This window comes from Sturnus vulgaris, chromosome 13 (genome assembly GCF_052056855.1).
Source record: "Sturnus vulgaris isolate bStuVul1 chromosome 13, bStuVul1.hap1, whole genome shotgun sequence".
Classification (NCBI taxonomy): Eukaryota; Metazoa; Chordata; class Aves; order Passeriformes; family Sturnidae; genus Sturnus; species Sturnus vulgaris.
In genome coordinates this window covers 13576495-13594527 of record NC_142255.1, presented here as the reverse complement: position 1 = coordinate 13594527, position 18033 = coordinate 13576495, and the positions used below count along the sequence as shown (strand labels likewise).

The following is an 18033-nucleotide window of genomic DNA, read 5'->3' as shown; positions in this document are numbered from 1 at the left end:
CTTGCAGGATACATGCAATCAGTTGCAAAGCAGATGGATTTACCTTCGGATTCACTAGAGATTCCTAAACAAGTTTCTCTGAGCAGAACAAGGTTTTTTCCTGTTCTGTCCTTCTGCACAAGAAGCTCCATCTCTGGGGAAACAGCTAATTGCTAGGACCAACCAGTGCTGGAAGCAGCAGGGCTGCAAGTCTCCACACTTGTTTTTGCTGAGGGTAAAGTGTCTGAGGCTTTAGAGGTGATGAGAAAAGTGCTTTTGTGGAGCTGCTTGGAAGGCTGCTTGTCTCATTAGGGACACCAAAAAAGCAGTGCTAATAACTTTGCAGCACTGCAGCTGAATCAAACAGGAAGAAATCTCTCTGGTCCTACCAAGGATGAGGGGAGAAGGTATCTGCTGTCTAGAACTCCAGCATATGTGTGGCTATTTCAAGTAATGAGATTGTTGTGCTTGCTGGGATGAAAACATTTCTTTTACAAACAAAAGCTCTCCTCTGAGCTGCCTGTTTTTCCACAGGTTCCTTTCACTGATTAAAGCAGAGCTAGTGTGGGGAAGGGTCAGTACAGGGACACTGCAGTGCTTGGAAACAAGAGTGTGTTGGAATAGGGTGTGAAAGGGGTAGGATGCTCAGCTGGCTTTCTGCATGGAGGGGCTCAGATTTCTGTGGGGCTTGGCAGAATTTAGACTCAGGTTTGCAGTGTTGTACTCAAAGGGCTACTTACTCTGAAACAGACTCTCCCTCAAAAAAGAGGAGTTTTAAAAGTCTCAGGGAGATCTTTCTTTCCTAAATGCAGACACTTGATGATAAAAAGCTCATTGCAGCTCCACACCTCCTGTTTAGAGGCGGCTTGGCTGGCGTGGTCTCAGCTTGCTGCTCTGAACTCCCAAGAATGTTCCGCCGTAATGGAAATGGAAATACGCTTTTCTTTGTTTGTTCCTTCGAAACCCTGGCTGCAAATTTAGCTCTTCCCTGCATTGCTAGCTTTTACAAGTTGCTTCCCCTTCTTGCAAAGGGCTCTGAGGAAACGTTATAAGCAGAACAGGACATACATCAAACCTGATTGTTGCAAAAACTGTTTTGTGCTAATGCTTATTTTATTCTCCTTTAAGTAGCACTAACTCTTCAGTTTTCCAGCAATCTCGAAATGATTACTTGTTGAAAAGCTCTCTACATTTGCAATATCCTGAATATTTCAGGACCATTTGCGATTACAGGTAGTACAATGTACTGAGCACAGTTAACTCCCTTTTGAACAGGTCTTAGAGCAGTTCAGAAGGTGTGAACCAGGCCCTCAGCTTACACAGACAGTAGCACAGCAGCGCTGCTCAAATGGGAGGGTCCTAATTTACACCACTCGAGGATCTGGCCCCGAAAGCAGATCAGAGAAGCCAGTAGTGCCATCTCAGTTCTAATAAGCTAAAATAAAGTCAAGGTCTTTGGTCTCCTCTGGACACACCCTGATGAACATCTGCCAGCAAAATTACATACACAGTAAAGAGCTGTCCCAAGGATGTGACAACACAACCTTGGCTTAGCTCATAGGTTGAAGTTCAGAAACAGCCAAAGCATTCCTCCCAGCTATGTGAGACACAGCTTTTACTACAAATGAATCTGGTAATAATTAATAACCAAATTAATTTGGGGAAGAAAATTCAAACAAACAATGCCCAGAAATTTATGGGTCCCAAAACATGGCCCAGCTATGCTCAGAGATGAGAAGCTGCTCCTTGCAGAGGCATCCTTTGCATCTCAAGCAAGGTGCCACATTTTTGAAAGCAAAGATTAAGCCTTGTGCTTACCAGGCATAAGCAGAACAGGCATCAATTAAACTCTACCATAAACCCTCTCCAATGTCTAACCTAGCACATAAGGCTGACTACTACGCCTTAAAGGATTGCCTTTTACTATCCCTTACTGCTTCCCTTGCAAACTGATTAGGATTAAAATTCCCATTTCACAGATGAAAAAACAGATGCAGGAAGGCAGGGAAAGGCCCTGCTCCAAAGCTGTGCAGTAAGTGAACACCAAGTCCTCCTGGTCTGCAGTCAGCCATACCCTGTTATTTGATGATGTAGCAAAATGATTTAGAGCTGAGCACAGAGGGGTTGTGCTAGTGATGCCATGGGAAGCAGAGTGTGTCCAGGGTGACAGAAATCCTTTGCATAACGTGTAGTGATTGTGAGCTGTGTTCTGCCACTGTAGACTGGCACGTGATCCCCACAGCTACCTACTTGTTTTACAGGACCAGCCATTGCCAGAAGCATAAAAGCAAAATGATGCTATTAAATCAGGCTGAAAAAAGGGTGCTGTTTTCTCCTTTTGCAAAGGCAGCTTACAAGGCATATCCTTGGCTTTGGAAAGAATAATTACCATGCCTTTAGGGAGAAGGTGAAAGTTTATTTCAGCCTCTGCTTGCTCAGAGCTGGGTCTAGCAGGTTTCAGAAATAAGTGACCATGCAGGACTGGTGTTTGTTAAGAGCATGCTAATTCTGAGTCTTCTCTAAAACAGCCATGTCATCTTCCCACACCATCTTCTCCATTTCTCTGGGGAGCTAGGGATGGGAGAGCCCTGGTAAAAGGTAGGCTCACCTTCCCCAAGGATAAAATGTCCTGAAAGAGTGACATTACAGCATCTCCCCTGGAGACACTCCATAGCTTGGAAGAGGGCTCTGCTTGCAAGCAAATAAGACAAGTAAATCCTCTTCTGCTCCTCTCTTTAAATCCTATGATGCTGCCAAGCTTGCCCTTTCGCCTTGTTATTTTAATGCTTCACAGACCTGCAGACTGGCCTCTTTATCCCATTGCCATGGCTGTCTAGCTTTGTTTGACATTTTTAGCTAACTTTCTCTCTCTAGTTCAACTCCCCATGCCCACACTGACAGAGTTATTCCCACTGCTCTGCTCTTTCCATTCACAGTGCTATCCTGGTCATAAATAGAGCAATCAGTGCACATCCTCTGAGCAGCCAAAGTTTTCTTCCTCTTCATTTCAAGATTGCAGTATCCCCTACTTGATCCCACCCCTTTCTAGTGGATACTCCCAAGGGCATGATCTGATGCACAGCCCTGTGTTTCTGATACTCCAGGGCACCTGGCCCCTGCTCTGAAGCCTCATTACACATCCAAGCCCATGGACTTGCAAGATAGCCAGCCACTCCCTCTGAGCAGCTTATTGCTGGATTAGATATGAACCTCGGGGAGCTGGGGGAGGTTCATGAAAGGCCAGCATTAATGGCCATTAGGGAGAGAAATAATTACTTAATGCTAGTACAGCACTTTGAGGATGTAAAGCCATATAAGTGCTATGTAGAAGTAGTATTATAAGGCTTGAGGTTTGTCTGCTACCAAGAAAAGCTGGTGTCTAGGGGAAAAGTTCTCCTTGTCCCAGCTTTCTGAATGACATCCAGCTGATTAGGAAAGGAAAAGATGACATGTTATCCCCCGATGAGTCTGACAGTACAGCAGCAGGTAGTGGAGCAGCAGTGCTCAGCAAAGACTGTGCAATAAATCCACTGTTCGGGCCACCAGCAGAGATAACCTGGAAATCAAAACCAGAGTAGGGCTGAAAAACCCTCATGCAAATTTAGGACTGGTGAGAATAGAGATACTAGCACTTGAAAAGCAGCTTTTGAGTGGGAAGCCCTGTTTTTGCCCTTCCCAGTTCATATACCAGCACCAGGGCTGTAGCCCAAAGCAGCATTCAAAGGGGAATTACTGAGCCATCTTGTCTACACCCACAGATGGAAGACAGCTCCATGGATCTCAGTTCAGAATGGGATTTGGTCTCCAGCATACTCTTAGCCTGTGGGGTTTTTTTTCTTTTTGTGCAGTTTCCTTTGCAATGTTGAAATAAAAACCAAACCAGACAAACAAACCCAAACAAAACAACAAAAATAAGCCTCAGTCCTTTTGTTTTCATTGGTCATTTGACATTTGCTTTCCAAGGTCATTTGACACCTTTCCTCCTGCTTCTGGCACACTTGATAGAGGCTCTGCTCCTGCCTTGGGAAGATCATAAGAACCACTGTAGGTGTCTTTGTGTCATGCAGCATTATTTGAACTTGCCATTTTTGTGCAGGAAACGGAGACATTTGAGTTTGTACAGAATCATGTAGCAGTAGTGGAGACCTTGGCACCATTCCTCTCCAGGAAATTCCACTCAACATTCAATCCACTCAACCTAGAGATAGGGCACACATTCTCTGATTGTCACCTCTGTTCATGCTGCTGTAGGTAGGGGTGACCTGGGATCTTCTTCCATTGCAGACCTGGATGCCATCCAGGCTGTACCACACCAAATCATATGTCCTTTAGAACTCAGCACTAGGGGCTGGGTGATCCAGCTCTGAGACTTCCCCAGCTGTAAGTCCCCACCAGAACACACTGATTCCTGCTTCAGGCAGGATGTGTTGTTAATTCAGCAGCTCTGGACAGCTTTGTATGAATAAGAGCCACAGGTGGCTCTCAGGGTCATCTGAGAGGATGTAAGGGCAGAAAAAAAAAGCAATGAAAGCAAGAAGGAGGAAAAGCTGCTCTGTTTGGCTAAGTTGAGCTCTTGGAGAAAAACAAACAAAACTGCTGTAGATTGTGCCTTTGTGAGTCAATGTTTGTCAGTTCAGGTTGGGGCACAAGGAGATGACTTCTCGAGGTGATGCAAAGAGCAGAACAAGCTCCTAGCTGAGGATCCAGGAGGAGACACTCCTTCCTTGCCTTCAGCCTGGATCCAGCTGCACTGAGAAATTTTTCAGATGTGCCAGTATTTTGCCTCTGTGAGTCCTGACAGATTCCTGGGTACCTTTTACAAAGCAGAGGGATTAACTCTGACATTCCAGACAGAGCTGAGTTTTGCTGAACCTTAGCTATCCTCACTTCATAGTTTCAACTGCCACCTTAGTAGGCTCTTAAGTACCCAAGTTTAGATCAGAGGCTGCTGAATTTAACTGCAAATTATGACTGGATGTGATTCCCAAGTGCTTTATCTGTAATTTCCTTTCAGCTTATCCAGGAAGAAAGGTCCTAGCTACATCTGAGACTGTACCATTGCCAGAATTACCCTGGCCTCCAAAAATCCCCAAGGTGTTCTCCTGATGGAAAGGCATCGTGTTATGGCTGCACCAGCCCACAGGCTGGGCTTCTTCTAAGTGACTCAAAAGCCGTCATATCCCTGTCCTTGTCTTCAGCTCTCATACCTTTGCAGTCACTGCTGTCCTGGCCAGTGCTGAACGTGAGATTAAACACACAGCAAACAACAAAAAGCTTCTATCAAACTTTTCAACGTACTTAACTGTTCACTCACCATACTCCACTCTCTGAGAACAGCATATGGTGATTCTCTTGGAATTCTCCCTGGCTACACCAACCATCTCCTCCATTGCAGGCTCTGGCAGTGCCACAGCAAAAGGCTGGCTGCCTGCCTCCCTGCATGCCAGCAACCAAAGACATCTCACAGCATTTTTTTTCAGGATTTTTGATATTTACAGAACTCACAAAGCAGCCTGGAGCTGTTTCTCCTACTTGCATGGAGCTGTGCTGGGTGTCGCAGTCTTGCCCAAGGAAAGGGACATGCTGGTTGCTTGCTGCTAGAGGTGAGAAGATTGGATTTACCCAGAGAGAACATGGGAAAAGGAACCAAATGTCCCTGCCATGAGGTGATGTAAGGACCCAGATGGACTTGTTCAGGAGCAGGAAACACTGACCAGGCAGGGTTAATGTGAAACCGAGAAAGGGGTGAGAGCTTCCTGCTGTCAGTAGGACTGTTTGGCAAGGGACTGTTTGTTCCCCCTAGATGCACATACAGTGTTTAAACATGAGTCTAAAAATAAAATCTGCCATTGACATTGTTTTTCCTTACTTCATTTAACAATCTAGTTGCTTTATGACCTGTAATTCTGAATCACATTGAATCAAGCGGTGTAATTTGCAAGCAGGGACAGCGGCCTTTCCCCCCCTACCCCTCATCTCTGCTCCACTGAGTGTGTTTTAATCCCACGGCTTTCAGCATTCCTAATGAGCCATTAACAAGCTGCCAATTACTTATGTAAATGAGGGAGGGCAGACATGGAGGGGTGGCTGTAGCTAGAGGTAAATTCTGCTACCTCAAAACGGTCTGAGATAAATCACTGCTGCTCTAAGAGCTGCCTGTGCCCAAGAGTCCTCTCAGCCATATTATCTACTGTCTAAAAATGCCAGAGGTAATGCAGAGGATGGTTAAGACAAGGGAAACAGAGGAGAAATTGCACATATATTTTTAATTATGTTTGCCAATAATCTGCTTGGCGTGCACCTTACCACAACTCACTCTTCACCTTCTCTTCCCAAAACTCAAAGCAGCTGCACTCGCTGCTTAGAAACAACTGCACAATCAGCCTGCAGAGGAATGGCCAGTTCCATGTTCATCTGATTAAAAGCTGCAGAAGCCATGATCTCCAACACCATGATATAAACTGGGAGAAACCCCACCCATGTCTTATTCAGCTGGGGGGTGGTGGGAGCAGAGGAGCTGTAGTTTGTAAAGCATGTAGTAAAGAGGTCAGTGAGGACACCAACACCTCCTAGCAGGTCCTAAATCCTTGACCTAAAGGTTGCTGCCAGAGCCTTCCCAGGTGAAGGAGAGGTTAGCAAACTGATTCCCTGAGCCACCTATGGAGAGCTTCTTGTGGCCCAGAATGACACAGCCCCACACTAGGAACTCAGAGAGCAAAGTGGTAGTGCTGGGAAGGGATACTCTGGTCAGCTTCCCAGGAGACCCTGGAGTTCCCTGCTCAGCTGTGGGTGGGTATTGGGCAGCTGTGGATCTCTGTGTGCCTCTGAAGTCCTCTGCACCACAGACACAACATGATGGGCACACATCAGAGCCAGTGAAAAGTTACCTTTCTCATGGACACTGCCCAGGTAACAGCAAAGGCTGGGAATGCCACTAAATCTATTCAAACTACAGCCTCCAGATAGGTCGTCAGGCACCTTACAGATTTACCAGTTGTTTTCACAAAGCTGGAGACCCTTCCATCAGAACACACTTTCTTAGGACAGGCCTGCTCAGAGACATATAATACCCTAAAGGGGGTCTGGAGTCTGCAAAGACTGCTTGTGCCAACAGAAACTCTCCATGAATGTTCTGCATTATCATTTTTCTGGTAATGCTACAAAAAGTATTTAATAGCTCATAAGCTTATCAGATAGAAGTTAAGTTAAACCATCATGATGCAAGAAACACGTCCATCAGGATATTGTTCTTTTGGCCATGCAGAGAATGAAAATCAACTCAGTTTCTGGCTTTGAGAAGGAGGAAAAATATTTGCCCAATAAATCTTAACCTGGTGGTATAAAAGCCAAGTCTGAAAATGGCCTGAGAAATGTAGCTTAGGAAATAGCAGCAATAAAGAACCTGCATGTGTGATCACTCCATGCTGAAATGCTTTCAGATGGGTATCTCATCATCTCCCTTTCCATCGTGTCCTGCCAGCACCTCCCCTCCCAGTAACCAACAACACTCATCTTTGTCTGCAGCCAAAGCCATTCCTGACTGAGGACTACACAAGATGTAGATAAGGCTCCATTACTTCTGGATACTGGATAATCAGTTCAACTGCCTTAGCATTAATCATGATAATATTCAAAATTCATTAGGCTAGATTGTTTGGAAATCTATTTCTTGTTAATGTCAGATTCGCTGAGCATCGGCCTGGCAGCACACAGACAGAAAACTGATACAAGCCAGGGCATGCCACCTCTCAATGAAAGCATTCCCTTTCTTTCATGTGTAGCTAGACCGTGATGTGGCAGCTCCTGCCTGGTTTGTGTTTTGTAAATCTTGTCAAGAGCAGTAGAACACCACGAGCACACCATGCTGCCAGTTTGTTGATCAATGAACAGCTACAAAAATATATAGCTGCATATATGGTATACAGTTAATAATACATACAACATATACCATGGAGTTTTTAAGGGGGGAGGCTAGACACTCAGATCTGCACCCACAGAGCTTAATGCTATTGTATCTAAAGTTTGGACAAGCAACCCAGAAACTTCTATGTATAAGCATGGTATGGAGGTACAAAAATAGAAAGTATTTTAAAAATTAAAAACTGTCCCTTATTTTCCTGAAAACTAACATCACTTTAGATAAAGCATGGGGCCTTACTGCTTTGCCAAGATGAAAATCTTTCAGGAATAAAACAGCTGGGTCATTTCTTGTAGCCAGTTTCATGTACCAGTTGAGGATTCCTCCAAACAGTGCACTTCCTAATGGTCTATTTGGCCCATTTAGGTGTTTTGGGTATTGTTGCTTTCCTTCAGGTGTGGGTTCTCACCCTCTAGTTGAACAGTGGTTTCTCAGCAGGGAAACATCACAGAAATACAGACCAACATCAGAAGATACATAGGCTTTCTCTCCTAATGAAGGCAGTGCAGGCACAGATGGCATCTCAGATAAACACGCTGAAAGCCATGTTAGAATAAAGAGCTCATCATCGGAGGCTGCAGTGTCACACCTACTAATGATGTGATTAAACCCATCAGTGCTGATGGGAGAGCTGTGCCAGCTCTGCCACTGCTGAAAGAAACACTGCATTTCACAGCAGGGCAAACCCCAACCTGCACCCACCACCCTCCATCAGTCAGAACTCTGGAGACACACTGGGGATAGTGATGTTCATAGATAAACTTCCTGAGACATAAAGTACGGGAAGTTGCTATGGACATCTCCTTCCTGTGCCTGCCTCAAGCATCCCTGTCCAAAGATGGTGTGGCAAGCAAAGGAGAGGCTGCAGATGGTGACAAGAGCCCAAAAGAGACAGGCACAGAAGAGGACAGTGACAGCACCTGTCTGAGCACTGCTGTCATGGGGGAACAGCAGTGGCACCAGGAACGAAAGAATAAAACCAGCAATAGCCAAAATGGTAATATGCTGATGGTGAGGCTGGGGTTGGGCTGCAGGGTTCTGCTGACAAACAAGCTAAATTTTAAATATTTAAAGGAATCAAGCTTTGCATTCTCGTCTTCTCTATTTTTCCAGCTAAGTCTTTCTTTGCATTGAAGTTCCCTCCATTCTCTATCAAGTTGCCTGGATGCCCTGAGTAGGACAGTGCTGCTGCAGTCCGATGCATTTCAACCACTGTGTTAAAATTCTTCCTCCTTACTTTATTTAGCCAGGAGCATAAATAAATAAGCAAACCCACAAACAGAGGAACCTGGTTCCCAGATGCGATTAGAGCCCTCAAGCACTAAGTGGCCATCACAGATATCACCAGGTGCCTTCTGCTCCCCTTCCTGCAGCCAGCCAGACCCTTCACCCCAGCCAGCCCTGCTGGGGCCATTGCACAAACCCAGCACCTGATAGGACACATCTGACTGGTCTTGCCCTAATACAGGACAGCTCCTAGATAGTCAGCTCTCCAAACAGGCCAGTTTTCCTAGAAGAGTCTCTAGCCATCAGCTCTCCATTAGGGTTAGCCACAAGCGGAAGGACGGAAGGAGAAAGTGAGTCTAAAAAACCGCTAATGTTCTGCAGTGTCAGAAAGGATGAATGACCCCTGCAGACATATGCTGAGCAGACAGGACAGTCCTCAATTATGTCACTGCTGGAGCATTTACTTCAAGGATAAACGTGACTACAGATGCTGGGCTTAAAGCCTTGGCTGCTTTCTCTCCTCTGGATAAGCCACTCTAGTCCAGGAGCCTTAGAGGTGTGTGTGCACCATGCCCTGGCAATGACACGCCTCTGCCTAGGAAAACACTTTACAGGGGGAGAGCAGAGCTGAAAAAAAAACCCATTAAATTTCATTCTTCTCCCTTTCCTTTGTGAGAGCAGGCCCTAAAGGATTTGCTAAGGTATTGATGGGCACCAATCCATATATCCCAGTGCACAACCCACAGCCTCCCTCAGGAAATCACAAACAAATCTTGAATACACAATGGAAATTTCCTGCTTGCCACACTGATTTTCCCCACTCTCATCCTCACCACATTATCCTTGTGCTAACTTCTATATACTCCTCTCAACATTTTCTAACCTTCAAGCTCACAACTTTGTAAATATTTGCAATCAGGTAGCACGTCTCCCCACTCTGGTCATTCTTTAATTATTTACATACAGCCCTTTCTATCCTCACTAATCAATGGCTTCACATTATCTTTGTTTCTTCTTCATCTCTTCAGAAGCTGCTAGCTGTATGGATGCTCTTAGTGGGGCTGAACTGGGGAGATGTGACTGTAATAAGAGAGTATTTAAACTAATGATTGATGTAGAAACATACACTTTTTAACTTGGGTTCTTTACGTGGAGGGCTTCAGAACAGTATTTGTTTCACTGGCTCATTGAAAGCCAGAAATTCTAGAGAGCTGCCACTGAAAAGAGACTGTGCTTGGCTTGACACGGGCATGGTTTATAAAGACAAAATGCAACGTGGCCTGGGGCAGGCACAATCTCACTTTACAGCACTACTTGCTGTATATTGATCAGAATGGGCTTGGTGCTTTATTAGCCACTCAGGAGATGCAATGAGCTGCCACTGGAATTTGTGCTTGCTAATCAAAGGCATTTGTCATTCTTCCAAATGCTCTGTGAGTAGGTGTTTGATTTGGGTGCACATGAGAAATGGAGGAGAGCAATCTGGAGCAAGAGGCATTGTCCTGATTCACTGCAGCATCCTCCACAGCTCCATGGACACCATCCCATGGGATGGACAGGGTCTCTGCCTCAGCAGAGTCCTTCACCACTGGCAAAGATGTCCCTGGTGACACTTGAAGAGCAAAAGCCTTTTGCCTTTCAGCTGCCTGGTACACGGAGCTCCCTCACAGCCCTCCTTTGTTTTGGCATTTCCTAGACAAACTGCTCTGGTTTTTTTTTTCACTCCCTTTCTCTGACAAGTACAGGTGGCCTTGCTACCCTCTCATTGCACCTCCCCCAGCTTGAATTTTAAACTATTTAACAGCTTTAAATGCACCTAATGAGGCTTCAGCCTGCACTTTGCTGCCATCCCTCTGCTTCTCTGGCACTAGGAAGAAGAGTGGTTTGGAAGCCTATCACGGACTTCCCTGCGTTGGAGGTCTAATTACACAGTAACTGGTGACCTTGTAAGTACAGGGTAATCTGCTGTGTAATACCAGGGTAAATGATCCCAGTACTCCTGTCTTTTCCACTGCAGCCTTCCACAGAGATGGAAATACAGCCAGTTAAATGGTAATTAATCTTTGAACCATTTGACACTCAACCAAAGTGGTGAGGAATAACCAGCAGAAGCCTGGCTGTGCAGAGCAAGGGACTCAGGAGCCAGTGCTCTGGGAGTGTCCAGGGACACCTGACCAAAGGGACTACCTTGTCACCTGGCTTCTCTGGGAGCCAGCTGCCAGAGGCAGTGGGAATGGGCTGCTTTCTTAGAGCTGGATGCAGCTGTCTCCTGCCTGTTAGGCAGCAGTTATTTGGAGAGACACATCCAGAATCATCTGCAGGAGGAAGGGGGCACCAGGGGCATGTGGATGCCCGAGGGGAACAGGCACCTGTGCCGTCAGTGGAAGCAGGATGGAGCCAGAGGTTCCAAGCTGCTCAGCCATGCTGGGGATGAGATGTCTGGAGCACTTCCTTACCCTGACTGCAAGGGAGGTGGGTGGGAACGGCACCAAGGCTTTCCTCTGAAACCATCCCAACCAGCCAGGCACAGACCCAGGCATTCACACTGCAAAACTCCAGGAAAATCAGCCAAGGGATCCATTTTCTCCCTCCCCACTGTGAGATGCATTTAATTCCCTCCCACGCTAACAGCCTGCTGCCCTGGGGCTGGGGGCTGTCTGTCTGACCCCTGCTACCTTCACAGCAACAAAATATATTTGCATTCATTTCAGACCCACTGACATAATTCCCTCTGAAGACCTGCAGTTTTTTATGGTAAGCACAGTAATGATTTTCAGATTATAGACTAATAAAATATTTTAATTTCCTCAGCACATTAAGGTGGGCACTATATGATTATTATGACATTTAAATAGTGCATTAAAAAAAAAAAGGAGGGTGAGAGGGTCTGCTTGCATTTCTTTTCCAAGCATGAGCACTGAAATAGAAACTTAAAATCCCACACGTGGCTACCAAGATCAGCTCTGATACATCCCCTCCGTGCCTGTTTCATTTGAATACCTGCCAAGTTAAATAAGCAAACATGAGATTGCAGTGTCCTAGTTCCAAACCTGGTTTTGGCACTGGAACCCTCCTCCTTAGTCACTCTGGCCATGCTGTACAGCAGTGGCCTGAGCTAAGCACCACCTCCAAATGCCATCAAATCACAGCTGGGCTGGGTCATCACACCTGATGGGTAACACTGAGTTTTTACACTTGAGCCTGTACTCACCAATTTCTCCCCTCTGTCCATTCATTGTGTATTAAGATGAACTAACTGGACAAATCATGGGTTTAGAGCATCCCAGCATTTTCATGGCATGCAACATACACTGCAGGCTGCTGCACCAGCCACCTTCCTCTGCCTGGGTGGCACTTGCATGGTTTGGAGTCAATCAGACTGCACTGGACAAAGCAGGGACATTTTGGAGGGGGAAAGTTGCCCTTGAAGCACCATGAGTTGGTATGGCTGATAGCTCTGGAATTCCTTTCCTAGTGTGCAAAACAGGACAATGAAACTCTAGCCTTGGAAGAGTTCAAGGCCAGGCTGGATGAGGCTTTGAGCAACCTGATCCAGTGGAAGGTGTGCGTGCCCATGGCAGGGGAGGAGGACTAAATGTCTTTAATGTCCCTTTCAATCCGAAAAATTCCATGATTCTGTGAACTCACTGACTTGTCAAAAATGCTGCGCAGGTAATGGCTTGTACAGTGAAGCTATAAATGGCAGGGAAAAGCCTGTCAGCAGAAGGAAAAAAATAGCCAAATGTTTAGCTCAGCGTTAGTTATACCTGGCAAGAGAGACAGAGGGTTACACAATGAATATGATGGCAAAGAATAGCAAAAAGGTTCCTTTGTTCTGTGAGTACTTTTGCCTTGTTCCTCCCCTGGATCACTCAGGCTTAAAGGCAGGTGATTACGTGGATCTGTTCTACAAGGAAGACACAAGAGTGAGCTCAGGTCTCTCCATTATCATTACCTGACCTTTCACATTCTATTTTGCAACGTCAGCATTTTTTCGTGGTGAGGATTTCTGGGTGGTTATTTTAATAAAACTGTGTTAAATTTCTTGCTTCTAGGCCAGGTACCTGCTGTTTAACAAATGGGCCATGACTAAGCATAGACTGGAAATCAGGGGCAGCTGCGATTTAAAGCAATGAGATTCTGGGACTGCCTTCTTCCCCTTAGGAGCACATTTAATAGTGGTGCTTGATTATGAAAAGGATCAATCTGATGTGATTGATGCAACAGGGGATTGGATTTGATGACCCAGGGAATCCCTTCCAGATCTCTTTACTCCTAATGAAGTAATTTTTCAAAAGAGTTTTTAAGGTGAGGTGGGGATGCAGTGCTCTGCTGATGGCAAGCAGTGGTGAAGTGTGTAGGTACCTGATGATGGTTAGTGGCTAAATCCACAGATTTAACTAATTCTCATCAAGAGGGTGAAGCAGCTCTCTTTCCTGGTTCTACCAATCTTGAGCAAACTGTAAGGATCCTACCTGCTTCCTTCTTTGCATTTTCCAGCCACTGAGGATTCCCAAAATTCACTCTATGAACCAATACCTCAAATGTCTCAGCTCACAGACTCCCTACATATTCCTAAGGTACTTACCTGTTTCCCAACACTGTAATGACTGTGTCCCCTGAAATCTTATTTTCATGTGAATCTCCTTGGCAAGCACAAACAGTCATCTCTCTTTAACAATGGCAAACTGAGGCACAGGAGCACTAATGGAATTTCCTATGGTGGCAGAGGACATCAGTAGCAGGGAAGGGCCCTGCAGCACAGTCCTGGTTTGGGATCTCACTGCTGGACTCTTCTCCCTGCACCTGGCTCTGCTCTCCCTTTCAAAACAGGCATGGCAGAGCACAAAGCAGTTTTCAGCCTAAGCATTCACTGATCTGGGATTCCCATCCTTTGTCAAGCCCTGGGGACTGAGCTTGGGGTTTTTGAAGGTACAGGGCAAGGTTTTTTCAGAACTGATGCCCAGGGAAGGTGATAATGTCCTTTTTTTCCCCTGAGTAGTTTTAATTCTTTAATTCCTACTTGCTAATAAGATAAAATGCTGTGATTTCTGCAGGATCAAATGGTGCAGGATAAGCTAAAGAACTTTATTAATTAACAGGCTTTTAGAGCTGGGAAAAAATAATAAAAAAGCAACAGGGTAGTAGGTAATAGCTATGAATACTGCTCCAGCATCACCAGCCATGACACTGTAGCCAAGGGGAGGCTGTCATGTTAGTGCTGGGCATGGCATTCTGGTAGCAAATAAAAATGATAAATGAGAGGGTAAGGCTTTCTCCCTACAGAACGTGGTAATTCACAGATGTGCTACATTTCTCCGGGGCCTGATCCTGCAAGCAATACCAGATGTAGCATTTCTGTGCTCCTCTGGCTTCCCCAGGGATTGCTTGGAGCAGTGAGTGCTAGGCCCAGTGGCAAGTGGCTGCAAGATCAAATTCATAGTGTGCCAAGCATTTTGAATGAAAAGAGCTATAAAGAAGTCACATATTATTATGTCACATTGCAAAGGTCAACCCCAGTATCTGTTCTGTCATAAGGACATGATTCAAAGGCAACAAAATAGTGTCAGGGCACAGGGGAAAATAATTTTTTTAAACTGCCTTCAGGGCCAAGGATACAAAATTACATCAGTGCTTAGAACTAAATTCCCATCCACACCCCACAATTCAATTTTGGCTGAGAAAGGCTAAGTGTAACAAAATCACCTTTCAGTGGCAAATCTTCTTATCTGCTGACATATCCCCTGCAAAATCAGCAATATCTAAACTCACACTCCCATTTGGTTCTGGCAACAGTCAGGAAGTGCCAGAGCCTTGCTCTGTCACAGACCCCAGGAAGGATTTGCAAGATGCACTCAGCTGCTGTAGGCATTCTCAGGAGCAGGAGGAGTGGTCCTGACACTCGGTGGGGGACAGCTCATCCTGCATCACCTGGCCAGGAGCAAACAGCTCCCCTGACAGTGCCACATAGACGTTGGGGTAAGTGCACCCAGGTGATTTATCCCAGTCATACCCACTTTGCAAATGTTTATGCCCATCTCTGGGACTGCTGGCACAGGGAAGCTATTGGGAAATAAAGTGTGTAAGACATCACTTTCCTGCCTTAAACTATTAAGGATCATAACTGCTCTGTGCAGTGTTTTAGGGTGGATTAGCTCCCATCCACTTCCACAATGGACTCAAGGAAAGACTCCCTAACTTTCTGGATCAACAGAGCATTTCCTTGTGTGCCAGCAGAAAAATCCCACAAGGCAACCAAGTTGGATGCTGCTGCTTCAGCTTCCTGGAGGAGGCTTGTGACAGCTGGGAACACTGAGCTGAGGATCCTGCAGCCAGCACCACGGGATGCTGGCTTTGCTCTGTAGGAGGGGAGAGCAGGGTGAGCTGAGGTGTAACCAGCCCTCACCTGGCTCTCATCAGACACAGCCTTGGCAGAACCAAACTCCTTTGCTCTGTCAGAGCTTCAAACTCACAGCAGCCCCTCACTGCCTCTCCTCTGGCCCAGGGATGGGAGCAGCAGTGGGAAGTGTTGGGTGACGTCCACTCAATCACAGCTGCAGACACCCAGTCAGACACCCAGAGTGTGCCCAGACCAGCAGACAAAAGGCATCAGGGCTGGCATGTGACAATCCAACCACTCAAATGGCCTGGCCCATGACAGTTGGACTGTCCAAGCAGCTCCTGAGAGGACAGCACAGGTCAGGGACAGTCCCAGTGAGCAGTGAAATGCCACCCTGCTTGGAGGCACGGGGTACTTTAGCTGCACAGAGACAAACCATGCTGCACTTGCTGCCATCAGAGGCCAAGGACAGCCCACACTGTCCACTAGTGCAGACAGAGCCTGGACACCCACAGAAGGAAGGTGACACTGAGGACTTCTGCATTCACCCCATATTACCTCACCATCCAGAGAAGCCCCAGAGAGTGGCTATAGCAGACACGTGTGCAGTTCCCATCACAGACCACTGCCAAACGCACAAGACCCGACCTATTCCCAAAGCCACTCGACCCCAGGTGCCATTCCATGCCCAAGCAGCACCAGGCCCCCAGTTCCAGCTGCCCCAGGGTTCGGGATCCACTCACTGTTGCAGCTGCCGACGGTGCCAGTCTCTGTCGCTGCCACGCTGCGCTGAACTGGCCCTTCAGACGCGGCCCTTCCTGACAGTGAATGGGTGAAAACAAGGGAAGGAGACAAACAAAAGAGAAGGGAAGGGTGAGAGAGGGAGGGAGGGATGGGGGGGATGAAGCAAGGGGACAAGAAGGGAAAGGGTGTGTCTTTAACGGAACCAAAAGTCTTTTGCTGGCTGCAACATCCCAACACTCCACAATCTTTGCTGAGAGGGCGTGGCACAGGTGAGACCCTCTGGACCCTGTGACCACCACCTTGCACCCCACACGATCACCTGCACCAGTGCTGAGAGAGGGTGAGCTGGGAAAGCCTCCTGAAACTTCTCCTTGGACTGTGAGGCCACACAGAATGGTCACACAGAATGCCATCCCTTGAGGGACCCAGAATTCTGCTCCAGACAAGAGAAATTTTAGGATGCTGGAGCATTTCCTGTGTATCTGGCACTTTAGCATCCTGCTTCTTGCCCATTGCCAGCCCTCCTGGGCACAGTGCAGGGACTTATCTGCCTCTGCCAGCAGAATAAGGCCCACGCCTGATGTCTTCACTGAACAAGCTCAGGCCGGCCAGAGCTAAGGGTATTGTTGGCCAAATGTCCCAGTGAAGCACCTCACACATCACCCTACACTGGCCCAAAAGTCTTTGTCCATCAGTACTGTCGCAGGTTGGGGAAGAAAATACCTGATCCCACAGCTTCAAATCACCCACAAACCTGCCAGCACTTGGAAAACTGAGGTTTAGAAAGGGACAGGGGAAGCAAAATTCGGGGGCTGGAAATACAGCACTACATTTTCCTCTGCATCAAAGTAGGAAAGATTTGGGGAATGGGAGAGAGGAAAGGGGGTAGGGATCTCAGTGAGCACATTAAGAGTGAATGACAGGCATAAAGTCTGCTGACTTTCCAGCGAGATATTTGTGTTCCCACTGGGACAAAATCCTAAGATGGAAAGGCAGTTGGTGAACACAGAGGTTTTGGGGTACACTTCTGGCTGTGCTACTGAGGAACTCAGGCTGAGAGGTGCCTGGGAAATACCCAAAATACGGCCTCAGGGTGTGTCCAGCTGGTCATTGCCCTGGGCACTTGCCCATCCTGCACCATCAGTGGAAAGCGAGCATTCTGCTTGGGGAATTGCCCATTGGATGACTGACTCACCTCCCTTCCCAAAATGTTGAGGTAGGAATTTGGGCAGGGGGGAAAGGTTTAGAAAATTGTTTCATGCTGGTTGTTTGAATTGCCTCTGTGTTACAGTTGGGGGAAAACAAAAAGAAGTCTATGCATAAAGCTGCATCCTAAAGCCAGCTGTGTTAGAGGCATGGATGTTGGAAAGAAGCAGAGCAAATGAAGTCATCCAGCAGTGGGGGAAAAACATCAATATTATATAGTGCAGAACAAAGCAAATTCTACCTCAAACACAAAGCTGAAAGGGAAACATCTCCCTCTGTCAGATCTATTACGATGCATTTATTCCAATAACAAATAACTAACCTGGAGAGTAACCCAAACCTGATTTATTTCTCCATCTAAGTAAATATGTAGAGGCAGCCGAATTTGAGTGTAAAAACCACTGATCTCATATGTTTTTTTAATATATGTTGGAAAAAATAGGAGTGAAGTTTCTGCCTTGCTGCCAGGGGATGCTGGCAAAGCATTTGAGCTATAGATATTGTATCTTGTCACTAATGACTGCAGGGAACTAAAAGGGATTTGGATTTTTTTTAATGCTTCACATTAATTGATAATTTGGTCTCAGAATCCACAGTGGAACAGAGGATTTGCTATATT

General features: G+C 46.4%; 1 protein-coding gene across 2 annotated transcripts in view; it reads right to left on the bottom strand.

Annotated features, from left to right (window-relative positions):
• The window catches only part of NTRK3 (neurotrophic receptor tyrosine kinase 3), a 204164-nt gene that overhangs the window by 4497 nt on the left and 181634 nt on the right, over window positions 1-18033 (bottom strand). The window contains exon 16 of one of the 2 annotated variants that reach the window (XM_088172617.1): window positions 16208-16282. The exons of the other annotated variant lie outside the window; for it this stretch is intronic. Within the exon in view, the coding sequence (XP_088028743.1) occupies window positions 16208-16282 (75 nt within the window). The remainder of the gene's footprint in view (window positions 1-16207; window positions 16283-18033) is intronic. 2 annotated transcript variants of the gene reach the window in all.